This window comes from Neophocaena asiaeorientalis, unplaced genomic scaffold (assembly GCF_003031525.2).
Source record: "Neophocaena asiaeorientalis asiaeorientalis breed wild unplaced genomic scaffold, Neophocaena_asiaeorientalis_V1.1 scaffold221, whole genome shotgun sequence".
NCBI lineage: Eukaryota > Metazoa > Chordata > Mammalia > Artiodactyla > Phocoenidae > Neophocaena > Neophocaena asiaeorientalis.
Genome location: NW_020173766.1, coordinates 123,656 through 142,948, shown reverse-complemented (window position 1 = coordinate 142,948; position 19,293 = coordinate 123,656). Strand labels below are relative to the sequence as shown.

The 19,293-nt window shown below is 49.9% G+C and overlaps 2 protein-coding genes across 7 annotated transcripts in view; one reads left to right on the top strand and one right to left on the bottom strand.

Annotated features, from left to right (window-relative positions):
- The window catches only part of FYCO1 (FYVE and coiled-coil domain autophagy adaptor 1), a 114,728-nt gene that overhangs the window by 78,290 nt on the left and 17,145 nt on the right, over positions 1–19,293 (top strand). The window lies entirely within an intron of this gene.
- CXCR6 (C-X-C motif chemokine receptor 6) lies at positions 91–9,463 on the bottom strand. 3 transcript variants are annotated; one of them, XM_024751417.1, is made up of 2 exons: positions 8,817–9,463; positions 91–5,213 (listed from the first exon to the last, which is right to left on the bottom strand). In XM_024751417.1, the coding sequence occupies exon 2, from the start codon at positions 5,190–5,192 to the stop codon at positions 4,167–4,169; it is 1,026 nt and encodes a 341-aa protein (XP_024607185.1). In that variant the 5' UTR covers positions 5,193–5,213; positions 8,817–9,463; the 3' UTR covers positions 91–4,166. The 3 variants fall into 3 exon arrangements, with proteins under 3 accessions (XP_024607185.1, XP_024607187.1, XP_024607186.1); XM_024751419.1 differs by lacking the exon at positions 8,817–9,463 and adding an exon at positions 8,559–8,787; XM_024751418.1 differs by lacking the exon at positions 8,817–9,463 and adding an exon at positions 8,625–8,787.

Below are 19,293 nucleotides of genomic sequence, written 5' to 3'. Positions count from 1 at the left end.
ACACACACATTCTCAGGACAAACACAGTTGTCTGCCTTGGCCCTCCTGGCCGTGATGGGACAGGAACAGGTCCCAGAATCCAGCTCTTGGGGAGACCCGGCAGGATCCCGCAGATCCCTAAGCAGCCTCCCAGAGGCCCCTGCACGTGGCTCAGGAGCACAGCCCACCTCAGGTGGAGGGGAGATATTCTCCAGAACCCTGCAGCTGTGCACACCCCTCCCAACTGTGACCCAGGCCCACCCTCAGCCGTCTCCCTGACCAGGTGCCCAGCTCTTCTCAGGACCGAGGCAGGCAGAGGAGGAAAGAAACTCTGTCCTCCAGCAACAAGCCTGGCCTTGGGTCCCTTGGCCTCTGTTCTGCTTCCAGCAGCCATTCCCTCCTCCAGGCCCGGCCTCCCTTCTCAAGCAGACTGTGCCCATGAAGAACTTGAGGTCCAGAGTCAGACACTCCTGGTCTGCTGCCTCCAGGTTCCCTGGCTTTGAGCACCACAGGCCCCAAACTCAGTTCCCTCCCTCGTGCAGAAGAGTCAGGGACGGCACCTCTAGGGTCGTTAGCAGGATCAGATGGAAATGATGTGGAAAGCCTTCCATGGAATTGCGTGGTTTTGGTGATGTTTCCCCTGAGCTGTGAGGTCAAGGGCCACACTGTGATGTCTACTGCCACGGGCCCTGGTTCCTTACATCTTGTGGCTCAGTTGTGTTCGCCAACGAAAATCCCACCAGATGCCCAGATGATACTGAGCTCAAACTCACGCACGGAGACTGTCCCTGACCCACAGAGCATCTTTGCCAGTACTTGCTTTAGAACGGGTGCTCTGTGGTCAGAGTGCTTCGGGGATCCGTGGCAGGTTTATCACCAACCAGGAGATACGATACCTGGTATCTCAAACCGAGAACAGGATATGGTGATAACAGTTAAGGTTAGAAAGCCACCTTGTGCTTGGGTTAACCTAGCATCTCCGCCTTCAGACAAGTACAGAGTTGTCAGGTACCCCGGGCCATCTTAGCCAACGTTTGGGGGAAGAGAAAGAGGTTATTCACTGGGATTCCAGCCCTAGCTCTGCTGTGTGAGCTTTGGCAGGTAGTAATGTCTCTGAACTAGTTTCCTCATCTGGAAAACAGGGATGATAGTACCAGGCGTCCTACCAAACGGTATTGGGAGTTACCGTGGATCACAAAGGACTGGGCCTGTGGAAGGGGTGCTGTGCTGAGAGAACGAGGCTAGAGCCAGCGCCCCGGCCACTCCTGGGCCCTGTGCTCTTTGTTCCGCCTCCACCCCTTCAGTACGGGCAGCTTCTGTTTTTTCTCTCCTGCAGCACCATTTCCTCAGTCCAGAGTGCTCACTGAGAATCCCGGGCTTCTGGCTCCAGGTAGCCCCTGGAATCAGGTTCACCCTGTGTTCACCACATCTCAGACAGTGTGGCCGTCATGGTCTCTAACCGCCCCGCCCCCGGCCTGCAAGTGCAGGGAACCTGGTCGGGGAGGAGACCCTGAGGCCGCATGTGAGGCCAACTGGACTCACCCAGGGTCCACACCCAGCCTGACCCCCTCCCGCCAGTTTCCCCCACACCCCAGGCTGCTTACGTCAAGCACTGGTGCGTGGGAGCAGAGGGGAGAGCCAAGGGGAGAAGGGCGGGTCTGAGCTTGTGCTCCATGGGGCTGTCTCGTGGATGAGTGAAGTCGAGAGTGAAAGCCTTGTTTGGGCTGTGCCCATGTCTGTTGCCCATAATGGTGTGTACCCAGGAGGGTTTTGGGAAAAAGATCTCTACTCCCAAGTGTGAGCAGGTGAGGGCCCAGAGAGCAGGGCCAACGAGTGACTTGGGAGGCAGAGAAGGTGAAAGAAGATTCAGCTGCTGTGCTTTTCCTCAGGACAGGCAGGCAGGTTCTCCTAAGCTGTGGAAGGGCCAGTGAAAAACCTTTTTGCAAGGACCCTGGAGAGAGGGCATATAATAGGCCTGGGATGGGGCACGGCCTGATGGGTGCCTGGTCTCCTTTGACTCAGCCAGGCAGGCACCGTTCAGGGAGAACCCAGCGGTCCCAGCAGCCGCCCCTCTGTTGCCGTGACCAGCAGCCCCCAGCGTGGCTTGGAGTGCACTGTCCGTGCCTCACAGCGCTCCTGGAAGGAGGGCCGTTGTCAGCTTGGGGTGTGGATGGTGAAATGGGCTTGAGGAGGCTGCGGGGCTTGTCCCAGGATGGACAGATGTGGAGCTCTCTCCGGGGCAGTGACTGAGTCACCCCAGAGCCCTGCTTTTCCCATCCCACCACACCGCTTTCCTCCGTGGGGACACATGGAAAGGCCGCAGGGCCCCTGGCTCCCCGACTCTTCACTCCTTCCTTCCCAGTTAGGGCCTCTGCCTCTTGTTTTGGGACATTGTTGGGGAGGCCAGGGGCTCGTGGTCCCTCTACCAGAAGTGCTTGACATTAAGGTGACAGCACAGAGGAGGGTGACCAAAACTCCCCCTCTGAAGCCAACGTAAACAAGTTGAAAGTCAGCCTTGTCACCATGAAAAGGGCAGGTTTTGGTGTTCGAGGAGCACTGGGTAGTCCATGCGGCCTGAGCACAGTAAAGCCGCTCTCCCCGTGGGTGCATTTAGGCACGTGTATGAAACAGTCGGTGGCCCTGTAGGCCCTGCAAGGCCGGCCTGTGCGCAGCTGGACTGCGCCGTGTGCCTCTGGAAGGCACGAAGCCGACCCTGCCCCGCCCCGCCAGTGCACAGGGAAAGGCAGGCGGCTCACGTTTTGTGTGGCTGGTTCTTGAGAGGATAACAACTACCGCCATTTTGGGGGCCCTTCCTCCCACAAATGCAAACCGTGCTAAGTGTGTGCACCCTCTGCAGTCCTCGCACGCCTGCCCTGAGAGGTGGTACTGTTACGGTCCCCGTTTCACCAAAGCGGAAGGGATTAAGAGATGACCAGCTGGCCTTACCCACTCGTGACTCGGGTCTGTCCAAGCTGCGAAACCTCGCTGTTTGGCCCTCTCTGGCCCACCTCCCTGAGCGCTCTTCTTAGCTGTTGTCAGCAGGTTCTCCATATTTCAGTGAGTGATTTTGTGACATGTGAGCCAAAAAGGCCACTTTTAAGCCTGCTGAGCAGGTTGCTGGGATCTAATAAACATGCTAAAACTCTGCCTCATTCTGTGACCACATCTCAGAGGTAACAAATGCACCTCTCGTTCTGGGCAGCAGGTTGAAGCCACAGTTGTTGTCATTGGTGTATTGATAGAGCAGTGCCCTGAAAGTTGGCAGTTTTAACTTATTTCCTGTGCTCTGAGCCCACAAGTGATCACTTTTGGTATTCAGGAATACCACAGTAAGGTGGAACGTGCCTAAGGATAAAAGTTTTATTTCTCAGTCACGAAAATCATGCTGTTTGAGAGGTGTGTGTGTGTGTATTACATACACATTTCTATATGATTTGTGTGTGTGTGAGGCATTGGCTAAATTCAGGTTTTAAATGAGCAGACCCACCGAAGATCCATTTCAGAGGTGCTGCTTAGACTCACGGTAGTCTTAAACTCAGCTTTGCACATTTTTCTAGCATTCTGTGGCCCGCTGGAATCCTCAGCCGACCCTCATTTGCTTTGGCCCATTCATATTCCCTGGTGCTAGTCCTTCCAGGATTAATCAAAGAGAACATAAAGCCCCTATCTATATGAAACCAAACCCACAAGGCGTGGCAGAACCTGAGCTCGTTTTTGTTGGGTGCCTGGTGATGGCGGTCTGAGTCACAGTGTCAGCACTGGTTTTCATGGCTGCTTTAATCTCCCCTGCTTCCCAGTCAGCAGAAGAATCTTCTGAACTTGGGAGCCCGGAGTGTCACCTGCCATCAAGACCTTTGTTGGCCAGGCCCCCCTGTTCAACCCTTAGTCCCATTCCCATTCCCATTGAAGGAGAACCTGGGGTCTTGAGAATCACACGTCATTCCCTGGTGTCAGTGTTCTCGGGGTAGAGAAAGGAAAACTCTGGCAGCTTTCAGCCTCCCCTTTGAGCTTTAGGCCTGGGTGTAAAAGAAGAGGGCACAGTCTGCGCATGCCTGAGAAGAAGCATCCCACCCCAGCTGCACCGTTTGATAACTTCTCCTTGAGAACGCTCGTGCTATACACAAAGCCTTAGAGGACACAGCCATGCTCCTGTGACTTCTGAGCAGCCTGTCCAAGCCCAGCAAGGCCTACAGCTGGAAGATGCTGGTCGCCTCCATGTTGCGAGAGGCTGAAGCAGTCCTGGAAGTGTCCTCTGAACAATTCCGTTGGCTTGAGACACCCAGGTGAGGGAGGCAGCCAGCGTCTTTCACAAGTTTCCAGAAGTTCTTCCGAAACTTCAGGCCAACAAAGGCATAGAGCACAGGATTAAGGCAGGCACGCAGGTAGGCGATGGCCTCTGTCACTGTGATGGCATAGTGAAAGCTAGTCATGGCGTGGTACTCCCAGCTCATGCTGCGAATGAGCTTCACGAGGTTGAAGGGCGTCTGGGTCAGCAGGAACACCGCCACCACCAGGAAGATGATCTTCAGAGACTTGTGCTTCTGGAAGCCTCGGGCCTGAAGCAGTGTCTTGATTATGACTGAGTAGCAGACAATCATGGCAAGCAATGGCAGGAAGAACCCCAGTGTCATCTGGGTGGCCAGAACCATGGTGGAAATCTCCTCGTTGTGGTAGCCGCAGACAGGCTTGTCAAGGTAAAGGACGTCGCCATAGATGATCTGCGGCAAGGAGACCAGCAGGGAAACTACCCAGATGGACAAGCAGACGGCCTTACCCCAGGCCATCCGCTTGGCCTGCTGGTTATAGGCCTTGGTGGCCTGAACCACTGCAATGAAGCGGTCCATGGTGATGCAGGTGAGGATGAGCATGGACGTGTAGAAGTTCAAAGTGTAGATGCCCAGCAGGGTTTTGCACATGACTTTGCCAAAGACCCACTCGTGGATGCCTGCGTAGGCCCAGAAGGGCAGAGTACAGGCGAACACCAGGTCAGCCAAGGGCAGGTTCATTAGGAACACGTCCGTCAGGCTCTTCAGCTTCTGGTAGAAGATGTATATGACCAGCACCAGGGAGTTCCCCACCAGGCCACAGATGAACACCACCACATACACGCAGGGCAGGAACAACTTGCTGAACTGCAGGAAGTGTTCGTGCCCCTGGCTGCTGTCATTGGAAGCGTTGAAGAACCCGGGGTCTCCGTAGTCGTACTCGGCCATGGTGTCTGTTCTGATGGACCCCTGGGAGTCAAACCACAGGAATTATATATATTTGGGGCTGAGGGTGATCCCTCCTGTCTTCCCATTGCCCACAGTTAGGGGGCAGATAGTCACCTCCTAAACCCACCCACTGTTCTGCTCAGTAACAGCCCAGTATATTGGGGACAACCAGTTCTGAGGGGAAACTGCTCAGACAGGACGAGGAACCCTTCACTGGCCCTAAAGTTCTCAGGATCTCACCTGTCTGGGAGACAACACATAACTGACCCCACCCACATTCCATAAAATCCTGTGCTCAATGGCCTTGGAAGCAAAGGTCACCACGTGGTGAACTGGGGAGTGTGTCCTTTTGGAAGAGCTGCGCTGCTCTTCAGTGGGGAGGGCTGTATTCATCTGTCCATGCCTCGCAGAAGGTGCCCACCTAGCCTGTGCCCCATCTTCTGTTAAGTTGACCCCTGGACTACGACTTGTGAAAGCTAAGGCAATATCCCCCTTCCTGGGGGTCCACCATCAAGGAGACTCCTGGAGACCAAGAGGTGTTTGGTCCTTTCTGCCTAGGTGGGCCATCCATCCTGCCTCGTCTTACCGTGATGGGGAGCCAGGGCAGGGAAGAGCCCAGGCTGCCCAGTGCTTTGGCCAAGCGGCTTTCTGACCACGGAACTGGGCAGTTTTCCTCACGCCCAACCCCAGCTTTCCCCTTCATCTGTCACAGTGTATGACATTCCACCCTCAGGGCCTCTTTGATCTTCAGGAATCTCTTTACAAGGTAGATTCCCCCAGAAGGGAACATTGCTTTAGCTTTTATGACTAGCAGTGTAGGGCTGAGGGTTCTCCTTTAACACACGGAAGAGCTGATTGAAATGGGACGTCAGGTGGGTGGGCTACCACAGCAGGGCTCGTGGCCAGCCTTGCAGTGGGACTACTTATAGCAAAGACCAAATAGCTATCTTTCTTGCCTGGGGGTCCCAGCCCTTCAAGGTTATCACTTCCCTCTGACCCTTCTCTGGGCCCTGTGACTCTGCTGGGGAGCATGGACCAGACACGGGTGATATAATCTGTGGTGTGGGAGTAGGGGCAACTGCGGCAGCAACGGCCTTGGAGGGCCAGGTCAGTCCCTGCCACTGTCCTGGAGGTACTCAATATGCAGGGACTCTTCCAGTGAGCAGTGCCATATCCCACTGGCACCTCAAGGAAATGTTTAAGAAGAGCAGGCCTTTGGTTTAGCAAAGTCAGAATATCAACCGGCCAGACAAGGGGGTATAAAAGGAGAGATGATCTTTCCTTTCTGATCTACTCGGAGACTTTTCTTTTCCTGATGCTGGGTCCTGACAGGAAGGGATTTCAGCCCTGCTGCCACCTTGGTATTTCATGGGCTCAAAGCACCCTTTCTCTCCAAGGAAGAACCTTGTCTTTGGGCTAAGACTACTCAGTGAAAAGCCCCTCCTCCTGGACCACAAAATGTTGGATCTCTAAGAGTGAAAGGCCAACTCATGGGCATTGTGCCCCACCAGCTCTGGGCTGCTAGGTTAAGTGGGTCAGACGATGCTCTGTGGGTGTTACTGCTTCACATGGGGACAAAAATATATTCATCATTATTTAGAATGTGACATTAAAAGTAATGTCAGATCTCCATTATTGTTTGACTTCTCTTGGCCTTTAAAAAAAATTCTCCTGGGACTTCCCTGGTGGCACAGTGGTTAAGAATCCTCCTGCCAATACAGGGGACATGGGTTTGATCCCTGGTCTGGGAAGATCCCACATGCCGCAGAGCAACTAAGCCTGTGTGCCACAACTACTGAGCCTGTGCTCTAAAGCCTGCGAGCCACAACTACTGAGCCCACATGTCACAACTTCTGAAGCCCGCATGCCCTAGAGACCGTGCTCCGCAACAAGAGAAGCCACCGCAAGCAATGAGAAGCCCACACACCACAACAAAGAGTAGCACCCACTCGCCACAACTACAGAAAGCCCACGCAGCAACGAAGAGAGCCAAAAATAAATTAATTAATTAATTAATTAATAATTCTCCTACTAAGGCTGTTGCTGCATCCTTAGGCTGGCATTGCAGTTTCCTCAAAGGACCCATGCAAATTCATTTGTAATAATTGGTAAACTAAACAGTGTTTAACAGATTGGGACTGCACAGTTCTGTGCAGATAGAGTGTTAAAAATTACTTTCCCTTCTAGAAATATTAAAAGCATTTGTTTCTTTATTTTCTCTAACCAAAGTCCTATGTTGATTTGTGAAAATTAAAAAGAAAGTAATATATACTAAACTTTGGAAATAGTGTCTGATAATAAATAAATAAGCAAAGTATAATTTAGGCATAAAACAGAATATGACTGAAATGTTTAGGAAGTGCCTTTAATGATTGGAAAATGCAATACATTTTTTAAAATTTTTTATTGGAGTATGGTTGATTGACAACATTGTGTTAGTTTCAGGTGTACAGCAAAGTGAATCAGTTATATATATATATAACTGATATGTATAAGATATATATATATAAGTGAGGTATATATATAGATAGATAGATAGATACTCTTTTTTTTAGATTCTTTTCCCATATAGCTCATTGCAGAGTACTGAGTAGAGTTCCCTGTGCTATACAGCAGGTTCTTATTAGTTATCTATTTTACATATAGTAGTGTGTATATGCCAATCCCAATCTCCCAATTTATCCCTGCCCGCCCCCCGCAAAATGCAATGTAATATTGGCTGTTACTATTACAACGAATAGATGACAAAGTGAATGTAAAATTGATCATGATTCTCAGCCTTCTTTGATCATAAACCCCTTTGAGAGTCTTATTAAAGCTGTAGCTCTTTTCTCTCAGTAATAATGTACAAACATGCCTGCAACTCCGGGGGTTCATGAACTCTTTAAATCCCTCTGCCCCATATTCTATAGACTTTGTTTACAAATTCTGTTGTGGCCTCTCCTGTTGCGGAGCACAGGCTCTGGACATGCAGGCTCAGCGGCCATGGCTCACGGGCCCAGCCACTCCGTGGCATGTGGGATCTTCCCGGACCGGGGCATGAACCCGTGTCCCCTGCATCAGCAGGCAGACTCTCAACCACTGCGCCACCAGGGAATCCCAAGCTATATGATTTTGACTATATTTTTTAAAACATAGAAAAATGATCAGATTTTATCAGCAGTTCACCCCTGGCTGGTAGAATTAGGGGTGACTTATTTCCATTCCTCCTTTATATTTTTCTGTATTTTCTGAAGTAGCTACAGTTGTATATTGACATATATGGAGAAAAGAAAGTAAACCATAATCTAAGATAACAGCCTGTCTTATAAAATGGAAAAGAAAAACAGAAAAAGAGATTAGTCAGTGAACACACACAGTGACTACCTTATCTCCTGGGGAGGGTCTAATTATGCCATTACTACCAGCATCATCTTACAAGCATCATCTTACAGAACGAGGTTGTCATAATCCTCTTCTCGGACCCTCATGGCAGCAAATAGCAGAGATGGAGTTTGAGCCACGGGCAGTTGAGCTTGAAAGCCTGGGCATTTGACACCGTACCGTGCTGCAGGCAGGGCTCTGAGAATCCCAACAACCTGGAGTTAGCCCCTCTTTTAACTATAAAGAAGACCAATGACTCACCAGTAGAGATGCTCTTTCAGTTTGTTCCCGAGATGAGGTTGCTCACAGCAGCAAGGTCGGCCTCTGCCTCTCTGATGTGGTCCGTGTTTCCGTTGAGTAATTTTTAAGAGCCCTCGCTTGGTGATTATAGGAGACCCAGCCCTGCCCAATCTTGCAGATCAGAATGCACATGACCAGCCTGCACCCATGTAATTTGGGAGTCAAAGAGACGAAGCAGTGGCTCTGATGCTGCACACCCCCTGCAACCTGGCTGGGGTCTTACTCTTTTGCCAGGATCCAAGAGGGTTTTAATTTGTAAACTGAAGGGGAGCGATATGCAGTGTCTGGTAGTCCACTGAAGATGGTGGCATTTGTACCCTAAAATTATTTCATTCACTAGTCGTATGTCTCTTTGGGGCAGTTTGGGTCTGGACCAATGCAAAGTCGATGCTATGGCCTGGATTCCCTGTGTGCCTGCAGCTCCGGTATACGTGACAGCCCTGATTCTCATACCAGTCCTGCAAGTAGGTATTACACCATTTTATAGATGAGAATACAGAGGACTGTAGCCAAAGAACAGCCCCACGGACTCACAGCTAATAACTGCCACTTCCAGGATACGAACCCGGGTCTCCATCGTTGCCAGACCAGTGGACCAAGTGGCTTCTAGATGATGGGTCTGCCAGAGGGCCAGACACAGCCCTTCCTCCTAAACCCACACCACTCAGACAGTGCTCACCGCCCTGCTTGTCCAGGCTAGAATCAACAGTGAACAGGCTGAACCAAATACTGCAGGTCAAAGCACCCATCTTTCTGAAAGAAGTCTTCTGAGACAAGGCATTCCTTCACAGTGAGCCAGCCTGACATCTTGGAATCTTTAAGCTTTGAGAGATGAGTTTTTCCCAGGGACAAACGAACCATGTCACTTAGGACCAGTTCACAGGGTGATGTTAGAAGGGGCTGAACCTTGTCAGACACACTGGCTCAGCCATGGTCGTCCCTCTCAGCAATCGCTTTCCCTCCATGGGGCAGAGCAGGCCTCGGCCCGGTGCCCTCCGTGACCACATACATGCTCGGGAAGGAGGGGTGATGTGTACCTTAGAGAGAGCGTGACCATACTTGTCATAACCATTCTCCAGTGGAAAGTTCTCCGATGGAAAACTTGCAACTAAATTAGATGATAAGAGCCCCTCACAATTTGGGGGTCAGAATTTTATTTCAACCACTTTACAAAATGCCTTCTGTTGTCTTCCGATTTGTAGTGCTCATTGCTTCTCTTTGAAACAAAACTCTGAACTTCTTAAGGGCAAGCACCCAACCATATGTCTTGGGTTTTTCCCAGAATACGTAAACATTTCCGAAACAGAATCGGGGGAGAGTAAAAGTGCTGTGGCAGCCGTGCCCCCTGCAGATTCTCAGAAGTCAGACTGTGTTGGCCTGCTTCCTTTTTCTGGACACCTGACATTCTGGAGCCAGGGCCCTGCGTAGGACGGCAGTTCAGGACGCAGGGATGAGGCGGTTGCTGCTGGTTAGAGGAGTAACTGCCAGGCGGTGGTGGGTGGCGGCGGCTGTGGAGGATGAGTTGGAAAAACCCTCAGAAAAGCAGCCTAACCAGAGGACCGCAGGCGGCAGGCCAGTTGTCAGGACGGGCATGTGGGTCTGAGTGTTTTGGTCAGCCCATAGTTACCAAGTAATCAGAAACCAACACCAGAAGCGATCTTCTTCACTTGGTTTTTAGGCAAAAAGGAAAACAATGACTACAAGAAAAGCTACTAGGAATTTAACAGTAAAATAGAAAGATGCACCCAAGCCCCGCAGTGAATGTGGCCCACCGTGTGGCTCAGCCTCTCCTTCCAAACCCGAGCTGTTCAGTAGAGCCTTCTGAGATGACAGGCGTGTCCTGCATCCAACACAGCAGGCACTAACTCCTGTGGCTGTTAGGCACTCGAAGTGTGGCTAGTGCAACAACAGAGCCAAGCTTTTAGTTTTGTTTTAATTCTGATGAATTTGAATTTAAGCAGCCACATGAGGCCAGTGGGTCTGTACTGAACACGGCAGTTGTAAACCAAAGACTTCTCCAGTTCACAGGAGACCCCGTGTAACAGGCAGAGCGGCACTCCAACCGTGCTGGCTTAGCAAGGCAGAGGGGTGGATGGAGCCCTCGGGGGAAGGCTGTCAGCAGGACACTCAGGCCATGAGGCTCTCTGGGCTCCATTCCTTCCTCAGCCAACCTGAACAGCCAGAGAGAATCTGCTCCTTGGGCAACTGGCAGAATTGAAGTTAAAGAAAAAAGAGGCTAAGGCATTTTGATTTGTGACAGGAGAATACTGTATATTACAGCTGCAGAGAGCAAGCTGGAGGGACCTCACCTGTGACCCCCTAGTCCAGGCAGGCGTGGACCCCTGGACTGCGTTGCTGGGGACTTCCTCAGCATCCTTGCCTGTGGTCACCACTTTATTCTTACTTGGTTCCAAAGTGGAGCAAGCCTTGGTCATGTCCTTGGGGACATTTGGGGCAGAAGACCACCTTGGCTGTGTGCATGACGGGTGCCCAGGCCAAATGTGGCAGGTGTGGCCAAGATGACTGCCCTGATAGGGTGGAGCAAGTTGACAGATGTACATGCCTTAGGACAGTTCAGCTCGACCAAACCACAGGCTCAGGGACAGAAATTCAGATGGACAGGAAGGGATGACGTGCCATCAGCCATGAGAGGCCACCATAGCTAGCAGTAGGCTCCCATGGCCAGAGCTAGGGGAAGAGGAAGGTCACTTGTGGGCAGTGAGCTTGTCTTGCATCTTTTCTGAGGGAAACACCTCAATGGCAACAAAAGGAGATAGGGTGCCCCCTAGTGGCCTTATCTTTGTTTCCCGTCATTCTCAAGCTTAAAAATCCTTTGACATCTTCCAACACAGTTGCTTGAACATTTTCTACTGCATCCCACAGTCAGAAATTTACATGACTACCCAGGTGTGTATGTGTATAGACAGAGTCAAACAAGAGCCTCATAAAACAATGCTTATCCTTACCACATGCAATATAATGCAAAAACGCGTTCATATTTTCCATTATATTCTATTTCTTTTTTTTTTTTACCCTTTTATAGGAACATTTTTGCAAAAGCTTCAGAGTACACCCAGAACTGTCTGTCAATGACAAAAGACTTAAAAATGACCACGGTTAAACATTTGATGAAATTTCATGATAATGCAATTGACAAGGAAATTTAGTTATTTCTGAGATACACATTTTAAAATAATAACTAGAGTTATGACTTATCACATTATACCAGAACATATAAGATTTTTAGGAATTTCATGTAATGTCTGAAACATTTATATTAACATATTTCCATACTAATAAACCAAAGAAAGTTGAGTACTACTTTTTTTGTTTTTTTAATTTTTGAATTTTATTTTATTTTTTTATACAGCAGGTTCTTATTAGTCATCAGTTTTATACACATCAGTGTATACATGTCAGTCCCAATCGCCCAATTCATCAAACCACATCCCCACCCCCCCGCAGCTTTCCACCCTTGGTGTCCATATGTTTGTTCTCTACATCTGTGTCTCAACTTCTGCCCTGCAAACCGGTTCATCAGTACCATTTTTCTAGGTTCCACATACATGCGTTAATATATGATATTTGTTTTTCTCTTTCTGACTTACTTCACTCTGTACGACAGTCTCTAGATCCATCCACGTCTCAACAGATGACCCAATTTCGTTCCTTTTTATGGCTGCGTAATATTCCATTGTATATATGTACAACATCTTCTTTACCCATTCGTCTGCTGATGGGCATTTAGGTTACTTCCATGACCTGTCTATTGTAAATAGTGCTGCAATGAACATTGGGTGCCTGTGTCTTTTTGAATTATGGTTTTCTCTGGGAATATGCCCAGTGGTGGGATCGCTGAGTCATATGATGATTCTATTTTTAGTTTTTTAAGGAACCTCCATACTGTTCTCCATAGTGGCTGTATCAGTTTACATTCCCACCAGCAGTGCAAGAGGGTTCCCTTTTCTCCACACCCTCTCCAGCATTTATTGTTTGTAGATTTTCTGATGATGCCCATTCTAACTGGTGTGAGGTGATGCCTCATTGTAGTTTTGATTTGCATTTCTCTAATAATTAGTGATGTTGAGCAGCTTTTCATGTGCTTCTTGGCCATCTGTATGTCTACTTTGGAGAAATGTCTATTTAGGTCTTTTGCCCATTTTTGGATTGGGTTGTTTGTTTCTTTAATATTGAGCTGCGTGAGCTGTTTATATATTTTGGAGATTAATCCTTTGTCCATTGATTCATTTGAAAATATTTTCTCCCATTCTGAGAGTTGTCTTTTCGTCTTGTTTATGGTTTCCTTTGCTGTGCAAAAGCTTTGAAGTTTCATTAGGTCCCATTTGTTTATTTTTGTTTTTATTTCCATTACTCTAGGAGGTGGATCAAAAAAGATCTTGCTCTGATTTATGTCAAAGAGTGTTCTTCCTATGTTTTCCTCTAAAAGTTTTATAGTGTCCAGTCTTAAATTTAGGTCTCAAATCCATTTTGAGTTTATTTTTGTGTATGGTGGTCAGGAGTGTTCTAATTTCATTCTTTTACATGTAGCTGTGCAGTTTTCCCAGCGCCACTTATTGAAGAGACTGTCTTTTCTCCATTGTATATCCTTGCCTCCTTTGTCATAGTTTAGTTGACCATAGGTGCATGGGTTTATCTCTGGGCTTTCTATCTTATTCCGTTGATCTATGTTTCTGTTTTTGTGCCAGTACCATCTTGTCTTGATTACTATAGTTTTGTAGTATAGTCTGAAGTCAGGGAGTCTCATTCCTCCCTCTCCGTTTTTTTCCCTCCAGACTGCTTTGGCTATTCAGGGTCTTTTGTGTCTCCATACAAATTCGAAGATTTATAAAGTCTATTTTATCTGATACAAGTATTGCTACTCCAGCTTTCTTGTGATCAACATTTGCATGGAATATCTTTTTCCATCCCCTCACTTTCAGTCTGTATGTGTCCCTAGGTCTGAAGTGGGTCTCTTTTAGACAGCATATACATGGGTCTTGTTTTTGTATCCATTCAGCAAGCCTGTGTCTTTTTGGTTGGAGCATTTAATCCATTCATGTTTAAGGTAGTTATCGATATGTATGTTCCTATTACCATTTTCTTAATTGTTTTGGGTTTGTTTTTGTAGGTCCTTTTCTTCTCTTGTGTTTTCCACTTAGAGAAGTTCCTTTAGCATTTGCTGTAGAGCTGGTTTGGTGGTGCTGAATTCTCTTAGCTTTTGCTTGTCTGTAAAGCTTTTCTCCATCGATTTGAATGAGATTTCTCCATCGATTTCTCCATCGAATCTGAATGAGATCCTTGCCGGGTAGAGTAATCTTCGTTGTAGGTTCTTCCCTTTCATCACTTTAAGTATATCATGCCACTCCCTTCTGGCTTGTAGAGTTTCTGCTGAGAAATCAGCTGTTAACCTTATGGGAGTTCCCTTGTATGTTATTTGTCTTTTTTCCCTTGCTGCTTTCAATAATTTTTCTTTGTCTTTAATTTTTGCCAATTTGATTACTATGTGTCTCGGCTTGTTTCTCCTTGGGTTTATCCTGTATGGGACTCGCTGCGTTTTCTGGACTTGGGTGGCTGTTTCCTTTCCCATGTTAGGGAAGTTTTCGACTATAATCTCTTCAAATATTTTGTCTTGTCCTTTCTCTCTCTCTTCTCCTTCTGGGACCCCTATAATGCAAACGTTGTTGCGTTTTATGTTGTCCCAGAGGTCTCTTTGGTTGTCTTCATTTCTTTTCATTCTCTTTTCTTTATTCTGTTCTGCAGCAGTGAATTCCACCATTTTGTCTTCCATGTCACTTATCCGTTCTTCTGCCTCAGTTATTTTGGTGTTGATTCCTTCTAGTGTAGTCTTCATTTCAGTTATTGTATTGTTGGTCTCTGTTTGTTTGCTCTTTAATTCTTCTGGGTCTTTGTTAAACACTTTTTGCATCTTCTCGATCTTTGCCTCCATTGTTTTTCCGAGGTCCTGGAACATCTTCACTATCATTATTCTGAATTCTTTTTCTGGAAGGTTGCCCATCTCCACTTCATTTAGTTGTTTTTCTGGGGTTTTATCTTGTTCCTTCATCTGGTACATAGCCCTCTGCCTTTTCATCCTGTCTGTCTTTCTGTGAATGTGGTTTTTGTTCCACAGGCTGCAGGACTGTCGTTCTTCTTGCTTATGCTGTCTGCCCTCTCTACCCTATTTCTTTTAATATTCGTCATAACGTATTAATTGATTCACAACTGACTGAATGGGTCATGACCCACAGTTTGAAAAGCCATTGAAAGGAAACTCTGTGTCCCTAATCATTGCCTTTGAGACTGCATCACCCACCCGTGCACACTCCCACCTCCATCTATCTCCCCTTCCCACCTCACAAAGCTCCCCCATGTAGGTCCTCAACCAGGACTAGCAAGGGTTGCAGGACCTACTCTGGTCAGAGGGTTGTCTGTGTTGTGATGGTCAGAGAGGTGGGGAGATGGAGGAGAGGGAACAAAAGATTAGGACATCTTGGGGGTTTTTTGGCTCCACCCCACGACTTGTGGGATCTTAGTTCCCCAACCAGGGATCGAACCCATGCCCCTTGCAGTGGGAATGCGGAGTCCCAACCACTGGACGACCAGGGAATTCCCGACATCTTTTATTCTTAATGAGGGAATATGAGAGAACCAACCACAGTTTTCAGAGTTCGTTTCATCATATGTTATTTATCTTTCTCATTTATGGTATTTGCACTTTGCAGAAGGATGAGCGCAAATGAAACGAGGCAGGCCTGAGTGGCCTTGAGCCCGTCTCCTCTCCCCTGGCCCCTGCCTCCTTAGCCATCAAGTGGGGTTGGACTGGATGGTCCTTTGAGCTTCTTCTCACACCGACATTCTGTGATGGGGGTGGGGGAATCTGGAAGCTAGCGATTGGAAGATGAACAAGAAAGAGGTGTTGGACAGGAAGGAGGTCAGAGGTGGGCTGAGCTGGGGAGAAAAAGGAGTGACAAGGCTTGCCCTTGGTGGCAGCAGGCACTTGAGGACATGTTCTTGCTGTACCTTCCCTGGGAAGAGTGGGGAAGGCTGAGGGCACGAGCTGCCGACCAGAGCGAGCCCACCTCTTTCCCAGCCAGTAAAACGCCTTCTCCAAGTCCCTTGAAACTTACAGCCTTTTTAAGCCAGCAAAACTTGGAGTCCCTCCGGTTCCATCTCCTCCCATTTAGAAAGGAGAAATCTGAGGTCTCAGAGGAGGAAAGGGCTCACCCAGAGTCACAGTCATAAAGCCAAGACTGAGACCACCTTGGAGTGATATCCCTCTCCCCTGAGCCATACCACCTCCCCTGCCCTCTGGAGCCACAGTGAGCTACAGCCAGAGGGAGCCCACTGGTTAGGCCTCAGCGCTGAGGGCGAGGTGTTTGTGAGGACGCGCTCTCCCACCTGCCGTGGGCTGATGTAGACTGTACACAGACAGCCCGCCTGACACCTGAGTGCTAGTGGGCGTCTGATTATCTAGGCAGCCCTGGGGGCCCCCGTACCAGCCACCACCTCCAGCCCCTCACAGCAGCGCCCTGAGCAGCTTGTCACAGCCAGCGGCTTCAGCGCTCCAGCAGTAGACAGGAGTGAGGCCGGGAAGTGGGGCCATATGGCGGAGCGAGCAGGCGTGACGTCCAGCTGTCTGAATGAAGCCGAGTCTCGAGCTCAGAGATTTCCAGAGAGCACGGAGGCCTCCCCCTGTGCAATGCTGTCCTCCAGACAGAGATGCTTTGTAAGTTGGCAGCGAACAGTCTGTTTTGTGTCTGAGAAAATCCTGTTCGAGGTGAAGGTGCTGCAGTTTGTCCCCAGGTGTGGCTCTGCTAACCCAGCGTTTGCCACTCCATGTGTGACTTGGGGTCTTCCTCCTTCAGGATCTGTTGCTGATTCTTTTCTTGATTTCATCAGCATTACCTCTGCCCTTTCATCCTGAATTTACACACTAACAATTTACGCCCCCACGTATATTTCTTAGCAAGTAGCACAGACATTCTTTGGTTCCTGCACACGGCAGTGACCTGTCCTTTGGGACAGGGAAAGCCCAGCCACAGCCCCTGCTTGCAAAGAGCATGTGGACCAGGGGGAGATAAGACCCAAAAGCAGATAGGCAAAGCCCAGCGTGAGCAGGGCTGTGACACGTGGGTGGCGGGGAGGAGTATGGGGTGCAGGAGCGTGGGGGTGGGAGCGAGCTGCAGGTGCCGCGTCTGTCACAGCCCCTGGGGTGACACCACCAGTCGCTGACCCCAAACTCTTGGTGCATCATGGTTGCTGCAGGCGCACTGCATGTTGCACAGATATTCCTGCCCCCAGGGTTGAGTGGCATCCGGGACAGGCTTAGGCGAGACTCACTGGATTTTGCCAACTCAGAACCACCCGTCTTCGCATCTGCATGAAGAACACCTGGGTGCTCCCGGGACCTTCCCAGCGTCCTGCTGGCTGAGTGAGGAGCCTCAGGCCTCAGACACAGGGCATAGACTTCGGGGGACGGTATCTGCTGCCCCTCCCCATGGGCGGGTTGTGCATCTCTGCCCATTGTTAGTGCCTCTCCCTGTGGAAGGATGAGCCTCATGCCCCTGCTGTGGCGTGTTTCGCCACGGGACCCACCCGGCAGTGAAATGTGAGGAGCAGTGTGGTGAGAACCATTTCTGAGCAGAGGCGATGGCCGCCACCTCCAGCCAGAAGCCCTGTGAGCGTTAGGGTCTGGCCACCCACCGTGCTCTCTTGTATTTCTCACGTTCCAGAGATGATGTGAGGTCCCAGGCTCACCTGAGCTCTGGGATTCAGGGTCTGTTAACTCCCTAGGAAAGCTGCAGAGCCCCTCCCCAGGCATCATACCTGGCCGCAGCCTAGATAGCGCGCTCAGAGAAGCACACCAGTTTCCCAGCGTAAGTTGTAGGTCCACTGTAGGGGCAGCCGTGAACTTGGTGCTCGAGTGGGTGTGAGGGTAGGTGAGGAGGGCCATCTGAGCGCATGGTCTGGATGCTTGCTGTCAGCCGCTGACCTCGCGTGCGCTGTATGTGCTGAGGCCTCCTTCCAGTCAGGCCGCAGCTGTCTGTCCCTGCCTCAGAGGGAGCGCATCTGTGGGGTAGGGCCCGTGCCCGCCTCACGTGTCCTGTGCAGTGCTGGGCCGCCGCCTCAGGACCCGCTCAGCAGCAGGCAGGGTGAGGGTAAGGCAGGTCTGAGTTCACACAGGGCCTCAGAGGTTGAGTGAATGTGCCCGGGGGCCAGGCTGGTGAGAGCCCAGGGGCATGTGTAGGGGGTGGGATGGGGGAGCAGAACTGGGTGAGGGCATTTTGGGGCCTATTGACCTCACCCCAGAAACATCTGGGGAGAGCCTACTAGGACAGTTGAGAAGGAATTATCACAGCATTTTGGGAAAAAGCCATGCTGCTCAGGAGATCTTCCTCATTAACCCCTTCCCATGGGGCAAATCAGCAAATCATTTCCCTTTCCTGGACCTAGGTTCTTCTCAGGCAGCATTGGACACTGGAGCTGGTTGGCTTTGAGATCCCTGAGCTCATATAAGCGATTGGCCGCAGTGGGCGTGGGACCCAGCAAGATGAGCACTGAGCTGGAGTCAGGGTGTCTGGCTCTGGCCCTGCCTCTCAAGACCTGCCTGGGCCTCTGTGTCCCCATCAGTGAAGTGTGGGCACTGCTCCGAGGATCAGCAACTCAGCAGTGGTTAAAAATGTTCCATGGGAATGCTAGAGTTAAAATGTAATAGATGTCTTGGGACTTCCCTGGTGGTCCAGTGGTAAAGAATCCGCCTTCCAATGCAGGGGACTCGAGTGTGATCCCTGGTCAGGGAACCAAGATCCCACATGCCGTGGGGCAACTAATCCCGCGTGCGGCAACTACTGAGCTCGCGTGCCTCAACTAGAGAGCCCGTGCGCCACAACTACAGAGCCCACGCGCCCTGGAGCCTGCGTGCCACAACTAGAGCGAGAAAACCCCCAGGCCACAACTAGAGAGAAGCCCCGAACGCTGCAAATAGCGAAGAGCCCGTGCACCGTAACGAAAGATCCCGCATGCCTCAACAAAGATCCCATGTGCCACAACTAAGACCTGATGCAGCCAAAAAAATAAGGAAAATAAATATTAAAAGAAAATTAATAGATGTCGTTATTGCAGGACATCTCAGAGCCTTGAATTTACTGTTTAAGAATGCCATGAGTTTCTAAGAAAGAGCGCAAGGTTCCCCTCCCCTGGCAGTGGTGTTCCACAGAGCACACTTTGGGAACCATGGCACCTCTGTACTGCCAGGCAGCTCCCACAGCTGGTTCTCCACACAGCAGGCAGTAGGTTGTAAGGGAAGAGGAGGTGTGGCGTGGATCTGCCCTCTGTGTATGAGTCTGTCCCACAGCCTCCTCCTCAGGCCGTGCCGCTTCCTGCCTCATCAGCTCTGGGGGCCTGTCCTTGTTCTCCAGAGACGGGCCAGAGCAGGCTC

Excerpts from the sequence above, each read along its gene's own strand:
- CXCR6 (XM_024751417.1), bottom strand. The coding sequence starts at position 5,192 with ATGGCCGAGTACGACTACGGAGACCCCGGGTTCTTCAACGCTTCCAAT.